General features: G+C 35.9%; 1 protein-coding gene across 1 annotated transcript in view; it reads left to right on the top strand.

The window, feature by feature from the left end:
* The window catches only part of LOC149776356 (pituitary tumor-transforming gene 1 protein-interacting protein-like), a 51536-nt gene that overhangs the window by 23439 nt on the left and 5781 nt on the right, over window positions 1-22316 (top strand). Inside the window, exons 5-6 of the mRNA XM_089942891.1 lie at window positions 492-557; window positions 14854-14900. Of these exons, the coding sequence (XP_089799017.1) occupies window positions 492-557; window positions 14854-14900 (113 nt within the window). The remainder of the gene's footprint in view (window positions 1-491; window positions 558-14853; window positions 14901-22316) is intronic.

The following is a 22316-nucleotide window of genomic DNA, read 5'->3' on the forward strand; positions in this document are numbered from 1 at the left end:
ACCTTTTGGGGTACAAATTCATCCTCACATAGAAACAGCAGAAGTCAGTGTTGCAAATATTGCACTTTCTGTGTATTCACAAGTCATCACCTTGGTTATGAAAATCTCCCAGAACAATATCCTTTGTGAATTCAAAAAGTCCCAGACACGTCCTCTTCTTTTTCAGAATAAATTCAATGAAATCAAATTCTGCTGTCATGGTACAAAAAGATGGAGACAAAGTTAGAACTGTTATTGCAACACCCTATGACACAATCTTAATTAGTCATCTTAATTAGTTTTACTGCAGAAATTACATGTAGCTACAGCCATACATGTAGCATCAAACTACATTGAAACCTTGCAAATAAATGTTTTCATCATCGTTTTGATCTTGCATCTGATAAGCTGAGTTTGTTACTTGTCAAGATCCAGAAATTATTTTTATACTCCCACATAAAGAGTAATCATCGTGTCTCCAGGTCTAAACTTGTATTTCATGTCTTCCATAGGCTGAAGAAGTGGGAAGACAAATGGGAGAAAGATAAAACAGAGAGAAAGGCAAGGAATGATGAGAGGTAAGTTAAAGGGCAATGATGTTCCATTAGCATGTACTAAAGACGTTCATGAAACAGGGTTCTGCCCAGGATCTTTTGAAGGTTTATAGCCTGAGTATATATTGCATATGTAGCCACTTTGTGGTAAAACATGTTTTTTCTTGTGCCGATCTTTTTATATGAACCCCATAAGGAGGAGCCTAATATGCTGTGATGTTGACCATCTGTCCGTCTGACTGTTACTAATTTGATTTTACAAAATGGCTTGAGTTGCTCACCATTAACATTTACCAGACTTTGTGGATGGCTTGTACATGAGGTAAGGAAGAACCCTCAAGATTTCAGGCTCAAAGGTTAAGGACACTGTGGTTGAAAGAAGAAGCGAGATTTCCACACAATAACTCGAGTTCTCTGCCATCAGAAGCGACAAAATTGTGTGGATGGGTTGCACTTGTGCTAAGGAAAGACCCTATCAATTTCAGGTTCAAAAGCTGAAAGGTCAGGATCACTGTGACTAAAGAAGAAAAATGGTTTCTTCACATTAACTTGAGTTCTTTGCCATCAGCAGCTTCAGAACTTTGTTGATGGATTGCACTTGGAAGAACCCTAATGATTTTGGATTTATGATGTCAGAGGTCAAGGTCACTCAGACTTAAAGAAGAAAAATTGTTTCTACAGATATCAAATTTTGTGAATGCTTTGCACGTGGAGTGACAAAGAACCATACTAATTTGTAAAAGGTGAAAGGTCAAGGTCGCTTACCAAACAAATAAAAATAGCTTCCACATAATAGCATTGGTTCTACATGATTTAGGGGGCGATCACCAGTTATTATGTACTTTTGAGAGATTGACATATGTAAGGTGAAGTTGTTTGCATTTATAAAATGGCTGCTCCCTTGTGCTAAAAATCAGCCTGAATTAGTCTAAAGTACACTATCCATAGCATCTATTAAAATAGGGAAAATGAATTTTGCCAGACTAGACAATACCAGCTTCTAAAAGTGTAATGAATGAATTACCTAATATATAAAATGTAAAAAAGTTATCTACTCTTTTTTATACAATTTACCTCTGAAGTTCAGGAAGTGAAAATGACCAAGTGGAGCTAGCACTTTTTTGAAAGGTGCACATCTGGAGTAAGGCCAAGCTGTATACTCTATAACCCATATTACACCCATCAATCATACACCAAAATAACGGGAATTAAAGGTTCTTTGAATTATACCTAAGATATACAAAGTCTTTTTTAAATAGCCAGTAAAAACAACTCCAACACACCAAAATCTACCTCTGAAACAATCAGTGAGCACCAAAACTCTCCACGCAGAATCAGAAGGGAAAACCTTGCACCACAAAACATACCCTCGAATCAGGAAACAAAAGAACCAAAAACTACAACCCACATTGTAACAAACCATGACCACCCTGATAACACTCCAGATACAAACAAAACTGTCACCCCAAACATCCCCAAATCTAACACACACACTAACACAGAATTAATACAGGAAGTAATGAACCTAACAACACGAACCATAATGCAAGATCTCAGTAGCATAATCAGAACCCTCAAAACCATTTTCACCATACTAGCTGATTGGACCAGAAGACTAACAGATAAAGACAACGTCAAAAATGAATAGTACAAAAAATAATAAAATCACCATCTGGCAATGGAACTGCAGAGGAATCTTTAAAAACCTATCAGAACTGCAGAACAAACTGAATAATACGGCCATAAAACCAGACGTAATCTGCCTACAGGAAACCCTCATAACACAAGAACACAAACGCCTGCCCAAACTACAAGGCTATACCCAGGGAATCTTTAAAAACAGACCCATGGGGCAGAAAGGGGGTGGACTAGCAATTTTTTTAATAGATACACTAATCTACTATGAAGTAATAGAAGTACCCCGTAACCTAAACATCAATAATAGCATCGAAATAATGTCAGTAATGATAAATATAGGAACCACAAACATTCAAATAATAAACGCATACGACCCAGGGGGTACCTTCTGCCCTACCAACCTAATCTCACTAAAGGCAATCACTAATAACAACAACAACAGTCTAATGATCTGTGGCGACTTCAACGCACACAGTGAATTATGGGGAGGTAAAAAGAAAGATCAAAGAGGAAAAATGGTTGAAAAATGGATAACTGAGAACAATCTGGTCATCTTAAATGACGGGTCGAACACTAGATTAAACCCTGAGGATGGCGCTCTCTCAGCCATAGACCTAACCATCACTACCCCAAAATTGGCTCAAATCACAAATTGGTGGGTGGATCAGGAAGATACGTTAGGAAGTGACCATTTTCCCATCACAATCAATATTCAAACAAAAACTCAACACATTCCTAACGAAACCCCACCTAAATGGAGGTACCAACAGGCAGACTGGGACCAATTCCAATTATTACTAGCTAGAGTAAATCCAGATAACTTAGAAAGCCCAAGTATTGACATGTATTATGATAACATAACAGACACAATTATAGAAGCAGCTAGCTGATGCATACCAAAGACAACTAATATCCAAAATAAAAACCCTGTACCATGGTGGACTAAACAGTGCACTATAGCACATAAAGACAAAAAAAGGGCCTTAAATAAATATAAACGCACCAAAAATTCTATCTACTTCCAGCAATATAAAGATAAAGAAAAAGCACTAAAACAAAATATAAAAACTACTAAAATTAATCTATGGCAAACCTTTTGCTCTAAACTGAGTCTAAAATCAAACTCAAAACAAATATGGGACACGATAAAAGCCATAAAAGGGAAAGCAACTACGTCAGCCCCAAAAATTAAAAATGCCATAGCAAATAAAGATAAGGCAGACCTCCTAGCGAAGCATTTTTCGAACATGAGTAGCAATAATAATCACACCAAAAACTTTCAAGAACACAAAAAACTAATGGAGGGAACCCAACCTCAAATGTTTCACTCACCTAAATAGCGACATCATAGTACATGAATGGAAGATAGCCCTATGATCCAAAAACGAAACATCCCCTGGTAAGGATCAGTTAGGTTACATTATCTACAAAAAACTACCTATCAATATAACAATAGCCATAATCAAACTCTTTAATAGGATATGGGATAAAGGCCAACTACCCACCAAATGGAAACAGGCCATAGTAATACCAATCCCCAAGCTAGGTAAAGATCCCAACAACATAAATTCGTACCGACCCATCTCCCTTACAAACAATATTTGCAAAATAATGGAGACAATAATCGCAAATAGGTTAAAACACCACCTAGAAACCAATAACCTACTCTCCATAAATCAATGTGGCTTTCGGAACAAACGGTCCACAACTGACCAACTGCTCAGATTGGAAACAGACATCAAACTCGCTTTTAACGCACATAGGAAAACCGATCGCAACCTCATAGCGGTTTTTTTAGACCTAGAAAAAGCGTTCAACCTAGTATGGACCAATGGACTAATGGCCAAATTAAACCAATTTGGAATAACTGGATGCTTGTTCAACTGGATTGGCGATTTCCTCACAGGCCGGAAAATTACCACAAGAATAGGCAACACCCATTCGGAAGAATTTTCACTTGAAAATGGAACACCGCAAGGCAGTGTAATAAGTCCGTTACTATTTAACCTAATGGTAAACGACCTTGACCTCAATGCAGCCTCCGCAAAAATAAACTTGTCACAATTTGCAGACGATAGTGGCATATGGAGGAATGGAAATCCTGCCAATAACACAGTAGTTAAAGAAATCCAGCAGAGCCTAGACAACATAGAGAGATGGGCGGACAAATGGGGTTTCAAAATATCTCATGAAAAAACTGTGGCAATCATATTCACCCCCAAACGAAATAACAACCTAGTCTATCCAAACTTCTATTTACAAAATCAATTAATCAAATACGTAACAGTAGTAAAATTCCTAGGAATGTTCTTTGACAACCACCTCACATGGAAACAGCACATTGAACAACTCACCCAGAATTGTAACAAAGATCTCAATTTACTCAGGAACATCACAGGGACTGACTGGGGATCCAACCAAGAAACCCTCCTCACAATATATAAAAGCCTAATTAGATCAAAACTGGATTACAGTTGCCAAGCATATAACTCGGCTAAGCAACCTGTACTACAAAACCTTGACACTATCCAGAGAAAAGCCTTGCTATTATGCACAGGAACACTCCCCTCAACATCATTAGAAGAACTACAAACATTAACAGGAGAACTACCCTTAAAATTATGTAGGCAAGAACTGCTCCTCCGATACTCCATTCGATTAGATACCCACCCAGACAACCATCCCACCAAAATAGCTATAAATAAGTGTAAAGTTGTCTTCAAACCCAAAATCATACCTATCACACCAAGTGGCAAAGTAATCCTTGAACTAAGAGAAAAGATACCTCTACTATAAAAACAGGTAACAAACAATACAGACCAGAACAAATCACCATGGTTACAAAAACCACCAAGGATTAACATTGAAGCTACTAAATTAGGCAATAAAAAAGGACAAGAAAACTTACTAAAACCTGTACTGGTAAACAAAATCAACCAAAAATACCCGGACTATGTTAAAATATATACCGATGGATCAAAAACAAACAACCCACCAAGAACAGCAGCAGCAATAGTCATCCCTGAATTCAATATACAAACGGGATCCAGATTACCTGACTATTACTCCATTTACACCACTGAATTCTGGGCTATACTTGAAGCACTACAGTGGATCAAAGACAACCAAATACCTAAAGCAGTCATTATAAGCGATTTCCTAAGCGTTATCAAATCGATCCAAAATCGCAATACACACTCTAGGGAACAATTCCTCGACAGAGCATGCCAATTAATCGATGATATCACCACAGCACATCAATTAGTCGAGCTCATGTGGATACCGTCGCACATTGGAATCTCTGGCAACGAAACAGCAGACAAAGTTGCACAAACCAAACTAGGAGATCAAAACTCTATCAAGCTTAACTATAGCTCTACAGAAGCAATAAGCTTCGCACAAACATATATAGACCAAACATGGCAAGATTTTTGGAACTCCTCCACAAAAGGGAAAAATCACCATGAAACCCCCAAAAACGTAGATAGGAACATACAGCTACCTAAGGGTACCTATTTAGAACAGAAAACCGTAAACAGGATAATAACTGGAAAAACTAAACTAGCAAGCAGTTTTGGAAGGTTTATAGGACCCAAACCAGCAACCATTAACTGCTTTAACTGCCACACTACCGAAGATCTACACCACATATTCAATATATGCCCAAAATATCAACCCGCTCGGAAAATATTTATCAAAAACCAAAAAGAGATTGGATTACCACACACATACCCAGAGTTACTTATGGACTCTAATAAAAATAAACAATCAGCATATAAAAATATAAATCAATTCATAGACTCAGCAGGACTTAGGAACAAAATATAATTACTATCCCCACAAATCCAAAAGACCCAGTAACTAGCTAAATAAATGTAGAAGCCACCACATAAAAAACCATAACATATCATTCAATTTTATAAAAGTATTAATAAATAATTCACTTACGAAGCACCTATAAAAAACTAAGGAAACCGCAAAATCGGATGTCCTAGATGTCCTTAACGAACCGAGTAATCAGCTAGGATTCCTGTCCTAGATGTCCTTAACGAACCGTGTAATCGGCTAGGACTCCGGTCTCTTGCTAAATAAAGTATAAATAACATTCAGTCTCTAAAAACATCAATTAATAAATAACTTAAAGAGGTAATATCTAAAAACTTATAAATAACGTAGGAAACACACCCTAAACACCTCGACTAGTAATACCATAATAACCTTGAAAATCTCTCTTCATACATGATATCTACTAAGGACCTCTATAAACAGCATAGAACATCCCCCTCCTTTTAGAACATTTTGAAGAAAAAAAAAAAAAAAAAAAAATCTCGAAAAAAAAAAAAAGGGCAAATGCAACAAGAAACCAGTGATGTAAAGCAAGCAGGACCGTTCCCGAGCTCTCCTTCCCACTAATGACAGCCAACCATTCAACTGTAGGGACCTTTATGGACCCACAGATTGAGGCCAAACTATCAGGGTTCCTTGAATCCATAAAAGCCTGGGGGAGGTGGCACCATCCCCTTCCCCAGGAACAACTAGCAGGCTGCGGTGCAGTCAGAAAAAAGTGGCACATGCACAATTGTGCGAACGCTACTATAATTAAACTCAACAACAACAACAAGTATAACCATTGAGGAAAGCCAGGGAAATTCTTTTTCTTTAAAATTCTAATGCTATGCAAAATGCGAAACTGTAGAGCACCACCTTACCTCAGTCAGTCTATGCGGATGGCATCTGCATATGGTAAGGAAGAAGTCTATTGATTTGAGGGTCAAAATGTCAAGGTCACTGTGACAGAGTGACCAAAAATGGTTTTGCATAATAACATTGGTTCCATGTTACAAACCTGAACAATATTATGTGGATGGCTCATACATAGGATAACAAAGAAGCCTGTTGGTTTTGAAAGAATATGAATGGTTTCTTGGCATTTACATAAGGGCTGTTCCATCTAAACATACATGGTACCCAGGGAAGGCAATTTTAAAAAAAAGATATGCCATTTTATTTTGATTTCGTGGAGTTCATATTAAAATGGTAAGAAATTTCAGAATTGCATCTATGGCTAAGTACCCCACTTTAAAAGTGCCTTCATTGGGTCCCATGTATGTTTTAATGGAACAGCCATAAAGAACTATTAAACACAGTGTGAGCGTATAATGTGCTATTCATGGTACTCATGTTTTTAAATTCAGACACAAATAAAATTTCAGTTAATTATGATATAAACAGCCCATACATTTTATTTTATAATTGTGATGAACAAGAATATGAAACATCTTGGGATATTAAAGCCAAAGAAAATAATCAATATTATGTTTTAAAGTTGGATTTCAACCCCTTTTTTATTTTATATGCTGTCGTTTGAATATTATTTACTGTTCTATGTGTCGCAGAATAGAAACCGAGTGGGTTTTTGGACTAAATGAATAAGACAAACACAATCTGAGAAAGATGTGAAATTTATGAAATGAATTGATAAAGAAAGAAAAAATATATGATGTAAAAATACAATGATTCTCTCACGCTTTCAACATACGACTGACTCAAATCACTCTACACAACATTCACACATTGAAAATAAACCATAACTATTAAATCAATGTGAAGTACAGATCCAAGAAACCTCATGGACTGCAGATACGCTTCAAACAGTATTTTACACTACAAGAGAGATTCACATAATCTTGAATATAAACTCTTATTAAGATTCAAAATAATCTTATGAACACAACTAAGATTCAAAATAATCTTATGAATAAAACGAAGATTCAAAATAATCTTATGAACACAACTAAGATTCAGAATAATCTTAATGAACACAACTAAGATTCAGAATAATCTTATGAACATAAAAATGCAATTGGAACAACAATTGAACCAAACGTATGCTTCTAGACCCCTTGTACAGTCGCACGATTCCTTGGGTTGGCCCACACTCTTATCGGCCGCTCGCACCCTTTATGGATCCACCACACCCTTTATGGATCCACCACATGTACAGTCATACATATACACACGTACAGACAGCATACAGCACCCTTTTTAATTTGCTACGTCTACGTCCAAGGCACAGACATACATACATACATACGTATCGACAGCACGCAGCCTTAAATACTCTGGAAACGCCAGACAGCTCTAAACAACTTTAGACAGCTTCAGACAGCTCTAGTCATATTCACAGTCACAATCACAGCGACAGTCACAATCAGAATGATGGCCACAATCAGCTACAATAAAACCAAATTGGTCATAATAATAGTTTCTGTATAATCTCTAGATATATGATAATACTTTAACCTCTAATAGTGACTTGTAATTCAAAGTTCAAATCTGCGTTGTAATAAATACATTATTACGCGATAAGACATTACAAACCGAATAATCTTCGCATATCAAATGAAATGTAAATTTAACACTTACCCCTATGGCTGGAAAAGAATGGAGAGCGTACACTCCTTGACGTGATCCAAAACGACCAGTGTCAGTTTTCGAAATTGATCTTACTTAAATCCATAGGAGAGTGAGCAAAAGTCAGGGTAAAATACCCGTGCATATCATGTTAGTAATGTTACTACATCACAAGTAATTTCTGGCGAGGTACATGTTAATACAGTCGCTTACCTGGAAAAACACATATTCACCCTAGATAATGTACGCATGTACAATGAGAAATTGTCAAATAGTTCTAAGGCAAAACCAAGTTATTTCTTTGCCTAATTCTGTGTCACTATGCATATTGTCAAAGGAAGCAGTTTTTATAATTCTGTGACTATCCTCAAAAACCTCCTCTGTGTGCATGCATAATTTATGTCAATTAGGAATAAAGGTAACATGATTTTTTAATTATCTTTCATAACATTTAACTTTTTGTCAAAATTTAAATAAATTTCGGGGCCCCGAGTGGCAGAGTGGTCTAAAGCGCTCACCATTCCGGATCACTGCCATCTCACCTCTGTCTGCTTGGGTTCGAGTCCAAGGCTGTGATAGCGTGGGTACATGGGAAAGCCTGCCAGTAGCTTGTTCTGGGTCAGTGGTTCTTCCCTGGGTTTTCCAGGGTTCTTCCTCCACCAGTTATACTGGCCGCCATGTATAGCCTATCTTGTGCTGAAAAATGGCGTTAAACCCTAGAACAACAACAGCAATAAATAAATTTCTCATAAATATTAATACAGTCAAACCCGGTTATCTCGATTACGTCGGGGGTGTAAAAAAATCGTCGACATAACCGGGTCCCGAGATATCCGGGTTCATAAAAACCGGTAATTTTAAAAATGTCCTTGAGCATTACTCCTGTCTCTTGCTGGTGTTTACTGGAATCCCCTCCCACTGCATGTTACAATAAAATAAACAAAACGCTTAATTGATAATAAAATGAAATGAACTAACCTGGTGTTGTTATCATTTATTCCTTTTTTATCATCATAAGTAATTTATTAAAGAAAAAATATATCTATGAACTCCTTATATCACATGTAGCGTATGCATCCATTACTGTAGTGTGCATCACTTATGTCAGATAACACACGACGCATTTTTATAATTGATGTGAATATTGAAAAACAAATCATGTTTGGTTGTACTCAGAGGTTTGAATATGTTATCAGATTGAAAAATGGATCAAAGAAAATCACAAACGAGAGAGTGAGAGAGAAACATCCACCGATTGCTTTCAGGCACCCGCCATTCACGCATAACGCGGTGTTAGGTGCAAAATAACCAAGATTGTATTATATCCAGGTTAATATATGACAGTATCTCGCACATAAAGATCAATAAATGTTTTTGAAAATACATGTACATGTACATGTACATTGACTGTGAGTGCAAATGACACTCCTTTCGCTAGCATGGGTTACAAAGAGTATTTATTAAAGCAAGTTAATGTTGAGTAGACTACTTACCCCGCAGGCATCAATGCGAGTTTGTATCAATTATGATTCCAGATGGCAAATAAATAGATGCGCGGGTGGTGAATAAACACATCCGGTAGCGAGCAGTAAACTAATTCTTTGAACTTACCGGCAGGATATCAAATACAAAGGTTATTTTATTGCAAAGCAAACCGACCCTGCCTAACAAGACGATGGATTTCAAAGGAAACAAATGCCATGGAGGAAAAAAATCCAAAGAGAGAGTAACTTTGCTTTTGGCCGGAAATATGGATGGAAGTGACAAGATCAAGCCATTAATAATAGGAAAATCAGAAAATCCAAGATGCTTCAAAAACCTGAATAGGTCTTCTCTCCCCGTTGACTATAAAAGCCAGTCAAATAGCTGGATGACAGGTGATATCTTTACCAGCTGGTTACGCAAGTTAGATCGCCACTTACAGTTTGAAAAACGAAAGATCGCATTGATAATAGACAACTGCCGTGCTCACCCACGTGTAGAAGGGTTACAAGCAATCACAGTGTATTTTCTTCCTCCCAATGCTACCAGTAAGCTTCAGCCACTCGACCAAGGAATAATTCAGGCTTTTAAAATCCATTATCGGAAAGCTTTAGTTTGCAATTATTTGCTTGCAGTTGAGGAAAAGCGATCCTATAAACCAACTCTGCTAGACGCCATCATGTATGCCCGTGCAGCTTGGAACAGTGTATCGCCGAAAACCATTTAAAACTGCTGGTTCCATTGTATTTTTCCGGAAATTTCTGATGAAGAATTTCACCAGCAGTGTTTAATTGCACAAGAAATTAAAGAGCCTCAATCAGAAATAGGTCTTGAAGCGATGGCTGATGAGATTGCGGACTCCATAGGCATTGCTCGGGATGAATTTTCTAATTATGTTCACGTGGATGATGATGCCAATGCCTATGGTGAACTTACTGATGAGGAAATAATCCAATCGGTGACAACGAAGCAGATACAATCATGCAAGCAAGATGATGATGATGATGATGATGATCAGCCTATCACTATCCCAAGCTACAGTGAAATGGCTGAATGCATTAAAAAAATGAAATTGTTTGTGGCAAGTGTCGACGGTGCCGAGCATATGTATGAAAACGTAAGTGCTTATGTAGTGAACATGATATATTCTTAATAAACTAATCGATTAAGCTACTCTTACGAACCAAAAATAGAAAGAATATGAAATAAACATGTGACTACTGCCGTAACGGACCAAAATTGTGCCTGAAAATCGATCACTTTTGCTGACTATTTCTTGTACAATTTCTGTGAGATTGATGTTAAAAAGTTGCATTTCGTCGAATTAAGCGGGTCCACATGTTACTTCAGACCGAAACTTATGCCCGACATAACCGGGTTATCGACTTAACAGAGGTCGAGATAAGCGGGTAAAAAATAGCATAACAAAGAAGAATTTTTTCGGGACCGGACCAAAACGCTCGACATAAGCGGGTTGTCGAGATAACCGAGGTCAAGATAAGTGGGTTTGACTGTATAGTACTATAAATTAAGTAAGAATAGTAGATACGGTATGCTTCATCTCCTTCACTCTTAGATTAGCCATCACCTGCCCACAAAACTGTTCACTTTTAGCAGTTTCGTTATGCTTATTGAATGCTCCAAAATTGGTTTACTCAAAATAAACATGTTTAAAGTTTGTTTATTTTTTTTCAATTTCTGATGTTTATGACATTTTATTGAACAAAATTTACTTGTGTTATTTGAAACAAAAATTATTAACATGTGGCATGCAGTTATATTAGGAAAGAAGATGGTGAAGAGTTCTATTCCTTGGAAATAAAAATTGGTGTTTGGAAAGTATTGAAGATTACTTTTCTTACCCGAATGCTGAATACTAACTTCACTTTAGTATCAAATATCACCTTTGTGCATCATTATAGAATGCATTTTAACTGAATACATGCATAACATGAAAGCTGATGCACAGAAAATGTCCAGGAAGACCTTCATAAGACTCATAGGAATGTTGCTTTTGAATTAAAAGTTGTCACATACTTGGAGTAAATTTTGAAAGTAGTTGGGTGCAACAAGCAAGAAAAGCCAGGAGAGACACCTCTTTGAAAACACATCAGTATCACAGTGTTTCTTTCTGCTGATGCAGTATTGGCTGAAGTCAGTAATTTTAGTGTAATTATGATGCAGTATTTTGAAGCATTATTTCAGAACTGAGTGAATTAGTAGAAATGATTTATTGTTGAGCATCACAATACATGAAAGAGATATGAAAAAGAAATTTCTAAACAGATTGTCTCTTTTCATTCCGTATTAACAGAAAATGATGCATAATCACTGCAAGAATAAACATACCAGATACTGTTGTATCATAAGGACCAAATTCATCTTTTCATTGTTGCCCCAAACTACAATTTATTGACCGAATGAAAAATGTATAATGTTGACATACCCCGCCCCACCTCCTGGCTAATTTTCTAACTGTTTTGTTTCTAGCATTTGATGAATCAGCATTGATACTTTAATCTGGCAATAAAATAATAGCTTTTACACATATGTAATTAATTTTTACCCCTTTGAGAAAAGAATTATACAGCATTTTATAGTTATTCATGAGTTTCCAGTATTTTTGATTTCCACTCACTGCATTAAATCGATGTTTGAGATAAGATAAAGAGAAATTAGAAGAAGTTTAAGTTATTCAAACACTAGTAATACTGAAAATGAAGGAAAGAATACTTGAACTAGTATATGAAAATTAAATTTAATATTTATTCAAATCAATTCTTTGTTTGAATACAACTGTTGGAAAATTTAAATGCTTCTGAAAGCACAAAGCACATTTTGTTTTTAATCCAAAAGAACAAGCCTGTTATAATAAGAGCACTGTTGCTTGAAGTATATTATTAAAGAAACACTATGTATATAACTAAATACAGTATTAAAGCTCACACTTCACTGATTTTTGGATAAAGCCACGGTATCAACATCATGTCAGTCAAGTCTCATGGTAAACAAATGCTTGTCAAGTAACTAATCCCCAAATTGCAGAATTAAACTAGTCCAACTTTCTCAAAACCACTGATAATTAGGCCAGATCTTTACCTCATTGTCATGTGAACTGCAATTATCTATTCAGTGTTAATTAGCTTGATTAATAAGGTACATGAATACAGTGTACTGTAACCAGTAACATCTTCGTACCATGATGACCTCCATGACCTGTTTAGCATACCAGCTTTGCAAATGTGATTTTAATTCTTCTTCATACTCTTTATTTATTGTCAAGTTGTACAGCTCTTGTTACAGCTATTTATCCTGAACAGATGATTGTATTGACATGGGATTTTCATCAAAACACTTATGTCTACATGGTACTAAATGAAAGTGGTGCTGATCTGACCACCAACATGGCCACTAAGTCTTATTTTTAATACTAGTAAAACATTAGCTGCTATGATTGCACTGCTTTTCTTTTCCAATGACCAAGCAAAATATCCCCTCATGCAGTTAATAATTGGCTGTCCATAATTGAAATAATCGTCTGATTCCTAGTCATAGCCAACATGCAGAATATCTTACTGATTTTCCTTGGGACAACGTTCTTTTCCAGGTATGTGGAACAAATTGCCCATTGATCTTAGACACAAGGACACTGTGATCTCTTCAACAGTGGTCTTAAAATTCCCATTTCAACTACAAGAACAGACTTAAGGAATTAATAATGTTTACTTCCTTAATTATTGTCAATGGTTTTTTGTTTTGCACTTTCATGGTGGATATTTTTGGCCATCATGTCATTGTATATATTTTTGTGTGTTAACTAATATGGTAGAGTGACTAGAGTTTTTAAAGATTATGCATAAGTACTCAGTCTACATTAGTATTAGTAGTAGTAACCTAGATGACTTTCAGTTTTATACAAATGAGGTCTCTATTAAAAAACAGAAAATCAAACTATCACTTCCTAAAAGGTGCTAAACAAAATTTTACCAAATTTTGCAGAATGCATCATGGCATGAAATTCTTTCAAATAAAGAATGTTAAAATGATGTCATTACAAAATCAAATATGGCTCCTGTTACTAAAATATAAAACCCTGTAAACATTTCTCAACAGTTCAACAGACTGCAAATAATTTTGACAGAAGTCATCCAGGAATAGATGGCTTTCTAGTTGTACAAATGATGCAACTACCAAAGAGAGAGGATTTGGCCAATGTGGATATGTGAGAAAGCTTGCCAGTAGCTTCACGTGGGTCGGTGGTTCTTCCCGGGGTTTTCCCGGGTTCTTCCTCCACCATTAATACTGGCTGCCATACATAACCTATCATGTGCTGAAAAATGGGGCTAAACCCAACAACAACAACAACAACAACCAAAGAGAGTGATATCAAGCTCACTTGGTCCTCTTGTTTACAAAAAATGTTTTAGATACCTTTAATTATTTGAGGTTACTTACTTTTCCCTTGTTTTTATATAATTAATTACAGTGTAACAAAAAAAACCAAGCAATTGAATGGCCAGTTACTTCCATGTAGTAGCCATTATATTAGCTTACCAGCCACTGCTGATCTAAAAATGTGGTAATGAATCAGTGATAATTCAGAGTCATCATACTGGTATTTTGTTATTGTCGCTTTGCATTGTATTCTGTTTTTGTCTATCCAAGCACAATGTTAGTACAATATGATTTTTCTCTTGTTACTGAGGGAAACTTTTATGATGCAAGTTAATACAATAGTGTTTTATATATGTTACACTACATCATTGGATTAATTTCTGTGTTTCAGGAGGGCAGAGAGGCAACAGAAGACAGATGAGATCAGAAGGAAGTATGGTGAGTACAGATATGACCTCATCCTGGTCTCGAGTGTATTTACTTGTCAATGAGTAAAATTGGATAAAATGATCAGTAAATCCTGTAAAATTCAGACACCTAAAAATAGCTGTATTTTTCAGTGTACTTGTTGAGTTACGATCTTTATACATGTATGAATTTCATGCAAGTGTGGCTCCTGTTATACATGTATGAATCCCATGCAAATGTGAACATCATATACCAAGCTCAGCAGTCCCAAAATAAACTAGCAGTTTACTGTCTATACTCATGTCCACTCAGCTGAACACATAAGATATCCATGTCTGCCAGCAGATGTGCTGGCAGATCAAATTCCATGTTCTTCTGATTAGACCTGAGAAACTACTTAATCTGCTGGTGCATCATGCAGTGTCAGATCAGGGTCCATGTTGTTTGTTTTACAGAGTAGTCCTAAGAAAATGTGTAGGTCCTAAATTGCTGGTGCATCATGCAGTGTCAGATCAGGGTCCATGTTGTTTGTTTTACAGAATAGTCCTAAGAAAATGTGTAGGTCCTGAACTGCTGGTGCATCATACAGTGTCAGATCAGAGTCCATGTTGTTTGTTTTGTTGAGTAGTCCTAAAGAACTATATCGGTCCTGCTCAGCTGGTGCATAACATATTGTGTCAGATCAGAGTCCATGTTCTTTGTCCTGCTGATTAGTAAAGCTGTCATAATTTTAAGAAACTTCTACCGGGTTCTCGTTGATCTTAACGATAAGTTACATAGATACATGATCAGAGGGAAATTGTATTAAATGTGAATATGCCGACCCCCAAGAGAGGTATAAGTGTAATTATTACTGATAAAGGTGGCAAAAAAAGCATAATCTGACAATAAAAGAGAAATCTATATATTCCGTACCATAATTACAGAAAATTTTATGAAAACATACATTTATTTTTGCTACTTACTAGATCTGCAGTTAAAATTCATCTTACAAATCAGCTAAATGCATGTGGATTAGTAATTAGTACAAGGGTGTAGACATAGAACATAATGATAAATTATTTATGCATAACACTCACTTTAATTAGTCTAAATGTATAACTTTTGCTGAATGGTAGTGAAGTCCACAAATTACAAATGCAGTATTATGTCACCCTCAAAATCTTCTTGCAGAATTTGGATTTTTCCTGATTCAGCATATTTTCAAGTTTAACAATATCCCTCTCCTCTAACATTTATCAGTCGTATAACATCCACGAGTCACACCAATAAAGCCTGTTTCTATTTAATATTTTGTACCATTTTTTCAATTTAGACTTGTCCGCTACATATGTGTGTATCAGAATATAATGAATCTGCAACACATGGTTTCCCATTCAAGAAACCTGTTTGTTTTCTTGGAATTGTTTAATGTACAGTTACACTAAATATAAATTAAGGAAACTAAATGGGGGTCTAATGATGGATAAATAAGTAGCACACAGTAGTCACATGACATGTGCCTCGAACTTGTAATCATTATTGCCCACTCCTGATGTCTTTGATCTGAACTTAGAAACTTTTTTTTTTTTTAATTTAATGGGTACCTGGTTGCCCATTTTAATTTCCCAGGTTATTACCAGTGGGTGGGTACGTGAGTACCTGGGTTCCTGTAGAAGTCTTTACTGATTAGTCCTTATGAGCTGTGTTGTCCAGGCCATATGACAGGGGAAAATTTGTACAACTCTGGACTTGGAATGAGTTCGATTTCTATCTTACCACATTGACATTTATTATCTCAAAATGCACATTCTCTAAACTTTGTTCTCAAAGATGAACTCCTTTGTTTAAGGCCATGCTAAGTATCCATAGCAATAGAGGATGGGGCACTTTGTGCTGCATCCATGACTAATAACTCTAGTTTCATTATGCCATCATACTTCAGTCCACAGTTTGCAGAAACATAAACTATTAGAAACACCAAATATTCTAATATATTATTTGCTTATAACAAAGCTCATTATTATTCTAGCACTTTCTAAAGTTATCAGCTGCTATTCCATCTTGTTGGAATTTTCTTAATTTGGAGACACTGTATTGCTATTAAATTAATATTAATAAAATTTTGAAGTTATTGATATAGCTTTAATTTGCTAGAATATTTGAATTTAGTTATTTTCTTGGGCATAACATTTCATATTTTTATTACAATTGATATTTTGATATAGCTTTACATTCAAGGTTTGTAGTAAACAAAATCTGCAAATTTAAAGTTGGTACTCAATACAAAATATATACAGTATACCATAAGATTTTCAATGCTGGCCATTTGATTCACAATTTATTTGACAGTTTTATTCCATGCAAAATCAAGAGTATCTGTGGATGGTAAGAGTCAATAGCTTCATTTATACTTAGTTTATTATGATGTTTATGTTTTGGTTTATATTTACATGTTTTTATATTATGTTTATAACAGGAGTGATAGCCTATTACATGTTATGAAACTTTATTATCTCATATTTTTCATGTTAAGCGTTTACCCAACTGTGATCAGCATCAACTCTGATCTGCCATTGCTTGTGCAGGTCTTTGCTATTTATTGAGTTACTGTTTCAAACAAATAGCAAAGACCCAGTTTACATTTGGGTGTGTCTTGTTTACTGGTGATCCAGCTAGAAAAGGAGGTGCCTTCCCCGGTGCCGATTCTGTCAAGTGCTGTCATAGAACCCTAGCATCTGCCTTTCTCCAGAACACTAAAACACCTGAAATCTGTGTTTTCTATGTATTCCACTCTATGTTCTGGCTAATTTAACATAGGATAAACTTGATAAAGTGCTTTTGTCTCTCCTTCAAAAATAGTCCAGTTCAAATTTTCATTATTAATATCATCTTTTTTGGCAAAGAAATACGCCATTTTTTCCTTTCCCACTCCCATTTCTTCTGAAAGAAAATGCATTTTCCACTGCTTATATTTCATTTAATATACAAAAGGCCCAACGTGTTCCATTCTCAAGCATATCATAAGAGTTGACTTTTGAGGTGGGGAAGGGCATGGAACTGGTTTGTCTAAAGTAGTCACATTTACCAAACACTGCTGTTTCAGCTTTGTCCATGAGGGTTTGTGTCTCAGGATCGGCCAGTGTGGGTTTGTGAGAAAGCTTGCCACTAGCTTCCCATGGGTTGGTGGTTCTTAACGGGGGGTATCCCTGGTTCTTCCTGAACCAATTATACTGTAGCTATGAATAGCCTATCTTGCACTGAGAAATGACTTTGAACCTCCAAAGCTACAACAACAACAACTGTTGCAGCAGGAGCTGTACTGGCCTAATGGTGAGTGTGCTGGACTCAATGCTGCCATCAGATCAGGTTCAATTGGCTGCCATGGTGTGTCTTTGGGCAAGGCACGTTACTCCAGTTGTCTCAGAACCAAATAACGTACTTGTGTGGCTGCTCCATACAATAGCAAATCTTGATGTAATATTCCCTTAATTGTAAGCATGAGCAATTTAGAGTCAATGTCCATTTGCATTAAAGTGAAGTATTAAAATACAATATTCTATGATACATGATTCTTTTGGGCGCTTTAGAAGATGTTAGCTTTTAGTTCCTAAGAGTCCTGTTGGTTATAAATAAACAGGATTGAGACATTATAGCCATAGGTAATTCATAGTACAATTGGGTGACCTTGTGCTCTTTCTTTCTCACATATTTTCATTGTTAAATATTGTTTCATATAATTTGTTAGCATTTCTTGTAATTTATATCACTCACACCAATAGTAATAATCCTGTGTCAATCCATTGGTGTTTATTTTTACTATAAATTAGAAGCACTCCATTGCTATAAGGTCCTTCACTATACTACCTTACCTGTTAAAGCAGGTATTGTCATGCATATCATTTTTTAAGATAGTAGTGAAATTATTTGTAGAACGTACATGTACTTCATTATAAGGTAAACTTATTATAAGGTAGTATTCTCTGGCTGTCATGGACAGCATTATAATGAGGAAGTGCTATATCAGGTACTTCTTTATAAGGTAATCTCACTATAAGGTAGTATTCTCTGTGGCTATAATGCACAGTGCTAAACTAAAGGAGTACTGTATCAGGTGCTTCATTATAAGGTAATCTCATTATAAGGTGGTATGCTCTGTGGCTATAATGCACAGTGCTACATTGAAGGAGTATTGTATCAGGTACGTTATTAAAAGGCAGTATACTTTATGGTTCCCAGGATGTTGGTATAATGAGGTAGTACTGTATCATGTACTTCATTTTATGACTGCATACTCTCTGGCTGTTGCAAATAGTGTTATAATGAGTGAGTACTGTATTATGTACTTCATTACAAGGCAGTTTTACTATAAGGCAGTACACACTATGGCTGTCATGGACAGCATTTTAATGAGGGAGTACTGTATCAGGTACTTCATTATAAGGTAATCTCACTATAAGGTGGTATTTTCTGTGGCTGTAAAGGACAGTGCTACAATGAAGGAGTACTGTATCACGTACTTCATTATAAGGTAATCTCACTATACGATGGTATTTTCTGTGGCTATAATGGACAGTGCTACAATGAAGGAGTATTGTATCAGGTACTTTATTATAAGGCAGTATACTCTATGGTTCCCAGGATGTTGTTATAATGAGGTAGTACAGTATCATGTACTTCATTGTATGACTGCATATGCTATGGCTATTGTAAATAGTGTTATAATGAGTGATTACTGTATCATGTACTTCACTATAAGGCAGTCTTACTATAAGGCGGTACACACTATGGCTCCCATGGACAGTGTTGTAATGATGGAGTGCTGTACGTAATATTAATTTCCATACTATTATGGTTATTTTATCCATGAATTTTAACTATGCAGAAGATGTTTCATATTTTATTTGTTTTTGTTTGTTTAATGAATATTTGTTGTGATTCTGTGTAGAGATACATCTCAGGTATTACAGAAGTTCCTTGTTGAGAATCTTGCACAGGGGATTATATTATATGAAATTCTTGCAAGGCATTGTGTAATTTCTGGTTTGAAAATCTTTGTCCAAACATACTTGAAAACAAAATATTGAATGAATGAATGCTATACATTTAATAGGAAATCAGTTAACAATAATATTAGATGCAGTCAGTGATGTAGTGCTAAATAAAAAAAGTGAGAACACAATAAGGAAGTGAGTGAATGCATGTTATTCAGATGTGTGGGGAAAACTGAGTGCTAAAAATGTAAGGGAATGTCATTCCCACAGCATTACATCTCAGGGTGTAATTTTGTCAACAAGAAAGTCCTTTCATAAAGTCATATTTACAGTGCTTTATAGCAGGTTAAAACAAGATGTAAATTGTGACTGAAAGTAAGTAAAAAAATTTAAAAGTACCTGTTATAAGTGCACATGAGATTATTTGAATGCATAGCAGCTTTAATAGAATGAAGTGTAAATCACAACCTAAATGGTTGGTTGCATTTAGACAGTGTATCAAAAAAAAAATAAGCAGCATTAAAACTGGCAGAACTGTGTTTTTCATGTTGATTTTGTTTTTATATAGTATTATATAGTGAGAAAGTTGGAATATTACAGATCTTTTGTGCCATGATGTTAATTCTTATTATGATTCTCATACTTGCCCAGTGTTTAGCTATGTTGTTATAGACCAGATAGCTTATGGGATTATCTATTGTCCATCTGTCTGTTAGCACGGGTTTATTATCACTACTCCTCCTTAACTACTTATGTTGGAGGATTACCATGAAACTTTACACACACATTCATCCCATGGTTTTATTAGTCCTACTGTAGATGAAAATGGTGCTGTTTGCACATACAGTATGGCCACCATAGTGGCCATCTTGGAAATCTTGTTATTGCTATTCCTCCAGAATAAATGGTCATATTAGAATGGGGTTTTCACACAGAAAAATACTTTTTATGTCTGGATGGTTCTAAATGAAAATGCTGCCAATCTGATATCCAATTTGACTGCCATTTTGAAAATCTAGTCATTACTATTCCTCTGTAATGTATGGTCATATCAGCTCTGTAATGTATGGTCATATCAACTCTGTAATGTATGGTCATATCAACTCTGTAATGTATGGTCATATCAACTCTGTAATGTATGGTCATATCAACTCTGTAATGTATGGTCATATCAACTCTGTAATTTATGGTCATATCAACTCTGTAATGCATGGTCATATCAACTCTGTAATGTATGGTCATATCAACATACTTTCACTAAAAGACTTCTTGTGATGTCTAGTTAGTCCTAATTGAAAAAGGTGCTGATCTGGGGTCTACTAGGGTTGTTCCTGTGGCCATCTTGAAAATCTTGTTAAAGTTACTTCTGCACGGATGGTCATATCAAGATTGTGTTTTCACTAAAAAGGATTCATATGGTATCTAGTTCTAAATAAAAATGGTGCTGATCTGAAGTCAGTGTGGTACTATAGCAGCCATCTTGAAAATCTTCTTATGGCACCTACTCCTAATCAGAAAGTGATATTGCCATGTGGTTTTCACAACAATTTCTTATGATGTTCAATTAGTCTTAAGTAAACATGGTACCAATCAGATGGTTGTATTAGCGTCAGATTTTTACTAAAAGATTTAATATTATGTGCAGTAGGTCCTGAATGAAAATGGTGCCAGTATTATGTCTAAAATGGTCGCCACAGCAGCCATCTCAAACATCTATTTATTGCTACTCCTTCTGAACAGAAAGCCATATTAACATGGGATTTTCAGATAAAGACTTTGAATCGTATGATGTCTACCTGGCCCGAAATGAAAATTTTGCTGACCTGGAGTCTAATGTGGCTGCCAAAATTGCCAGCTTGAAAATCATGTTACCAATACATCTGATTGAATCGGTCATATCATCATAAGGTTTTCACTTTTAAAAAAAATACAAAAACATTCTTATAATGTTTTGTTGATCTTAAATTTGAACTTGTGTTGATCTCATGTTCAATATGTGGTCATCTTGAAAATCATCTTTTACCTGTCCCTGTTAAAGGGAAAGGTCATTTTGACATGGGGTTTTCATCACAAGTATTCTTATGGTGTCTGGTCCTAAATGAAAATGTGGCTATCTTGAAAATATTGTCATGCATGACTATATCAAGATAGGGTTTTCACCAATTGACTTCTTATAATACCTAGATTCAAAGGGGATCCTAAGTGGCCAAGTGGTCTAAAGCACTCTCCGTTACGGATCACTGTCATCTCACCTCTGTCTGCATGGGTTCGAGTCTAGGATTTGGCCAATGTGGGTATGTGAGAAAGCTTGCCAGTAGTTTCTCATGGGTCAGTGGTTCTTCCCGGGTTCTTCCTCCACCAATAATACTGGCTGCCATGTAGCCTATCGTGTGCTGAAAAATGGCGTTAAACCCCACAACAACACAACAATAATACCTAGATAATCATAAAAGAAAATGGTGCCAGTCTTACA

Source organism: Sinohyriopsis cumingii, chromosome 18 (assembly GCF_028554795.1).
Source record: "Sinohyriopsis cumingii isolate HCF-2022 chromosome 18, ASM2855479v2, whole genome shotgun sequence".
Lineage (NCBI taxonomy): Eukaryota > Metazoa > Mollusca > Bivalvia > Unionida > Unionidae > Sinohyriopsis > Sinohyriopsis cumingii.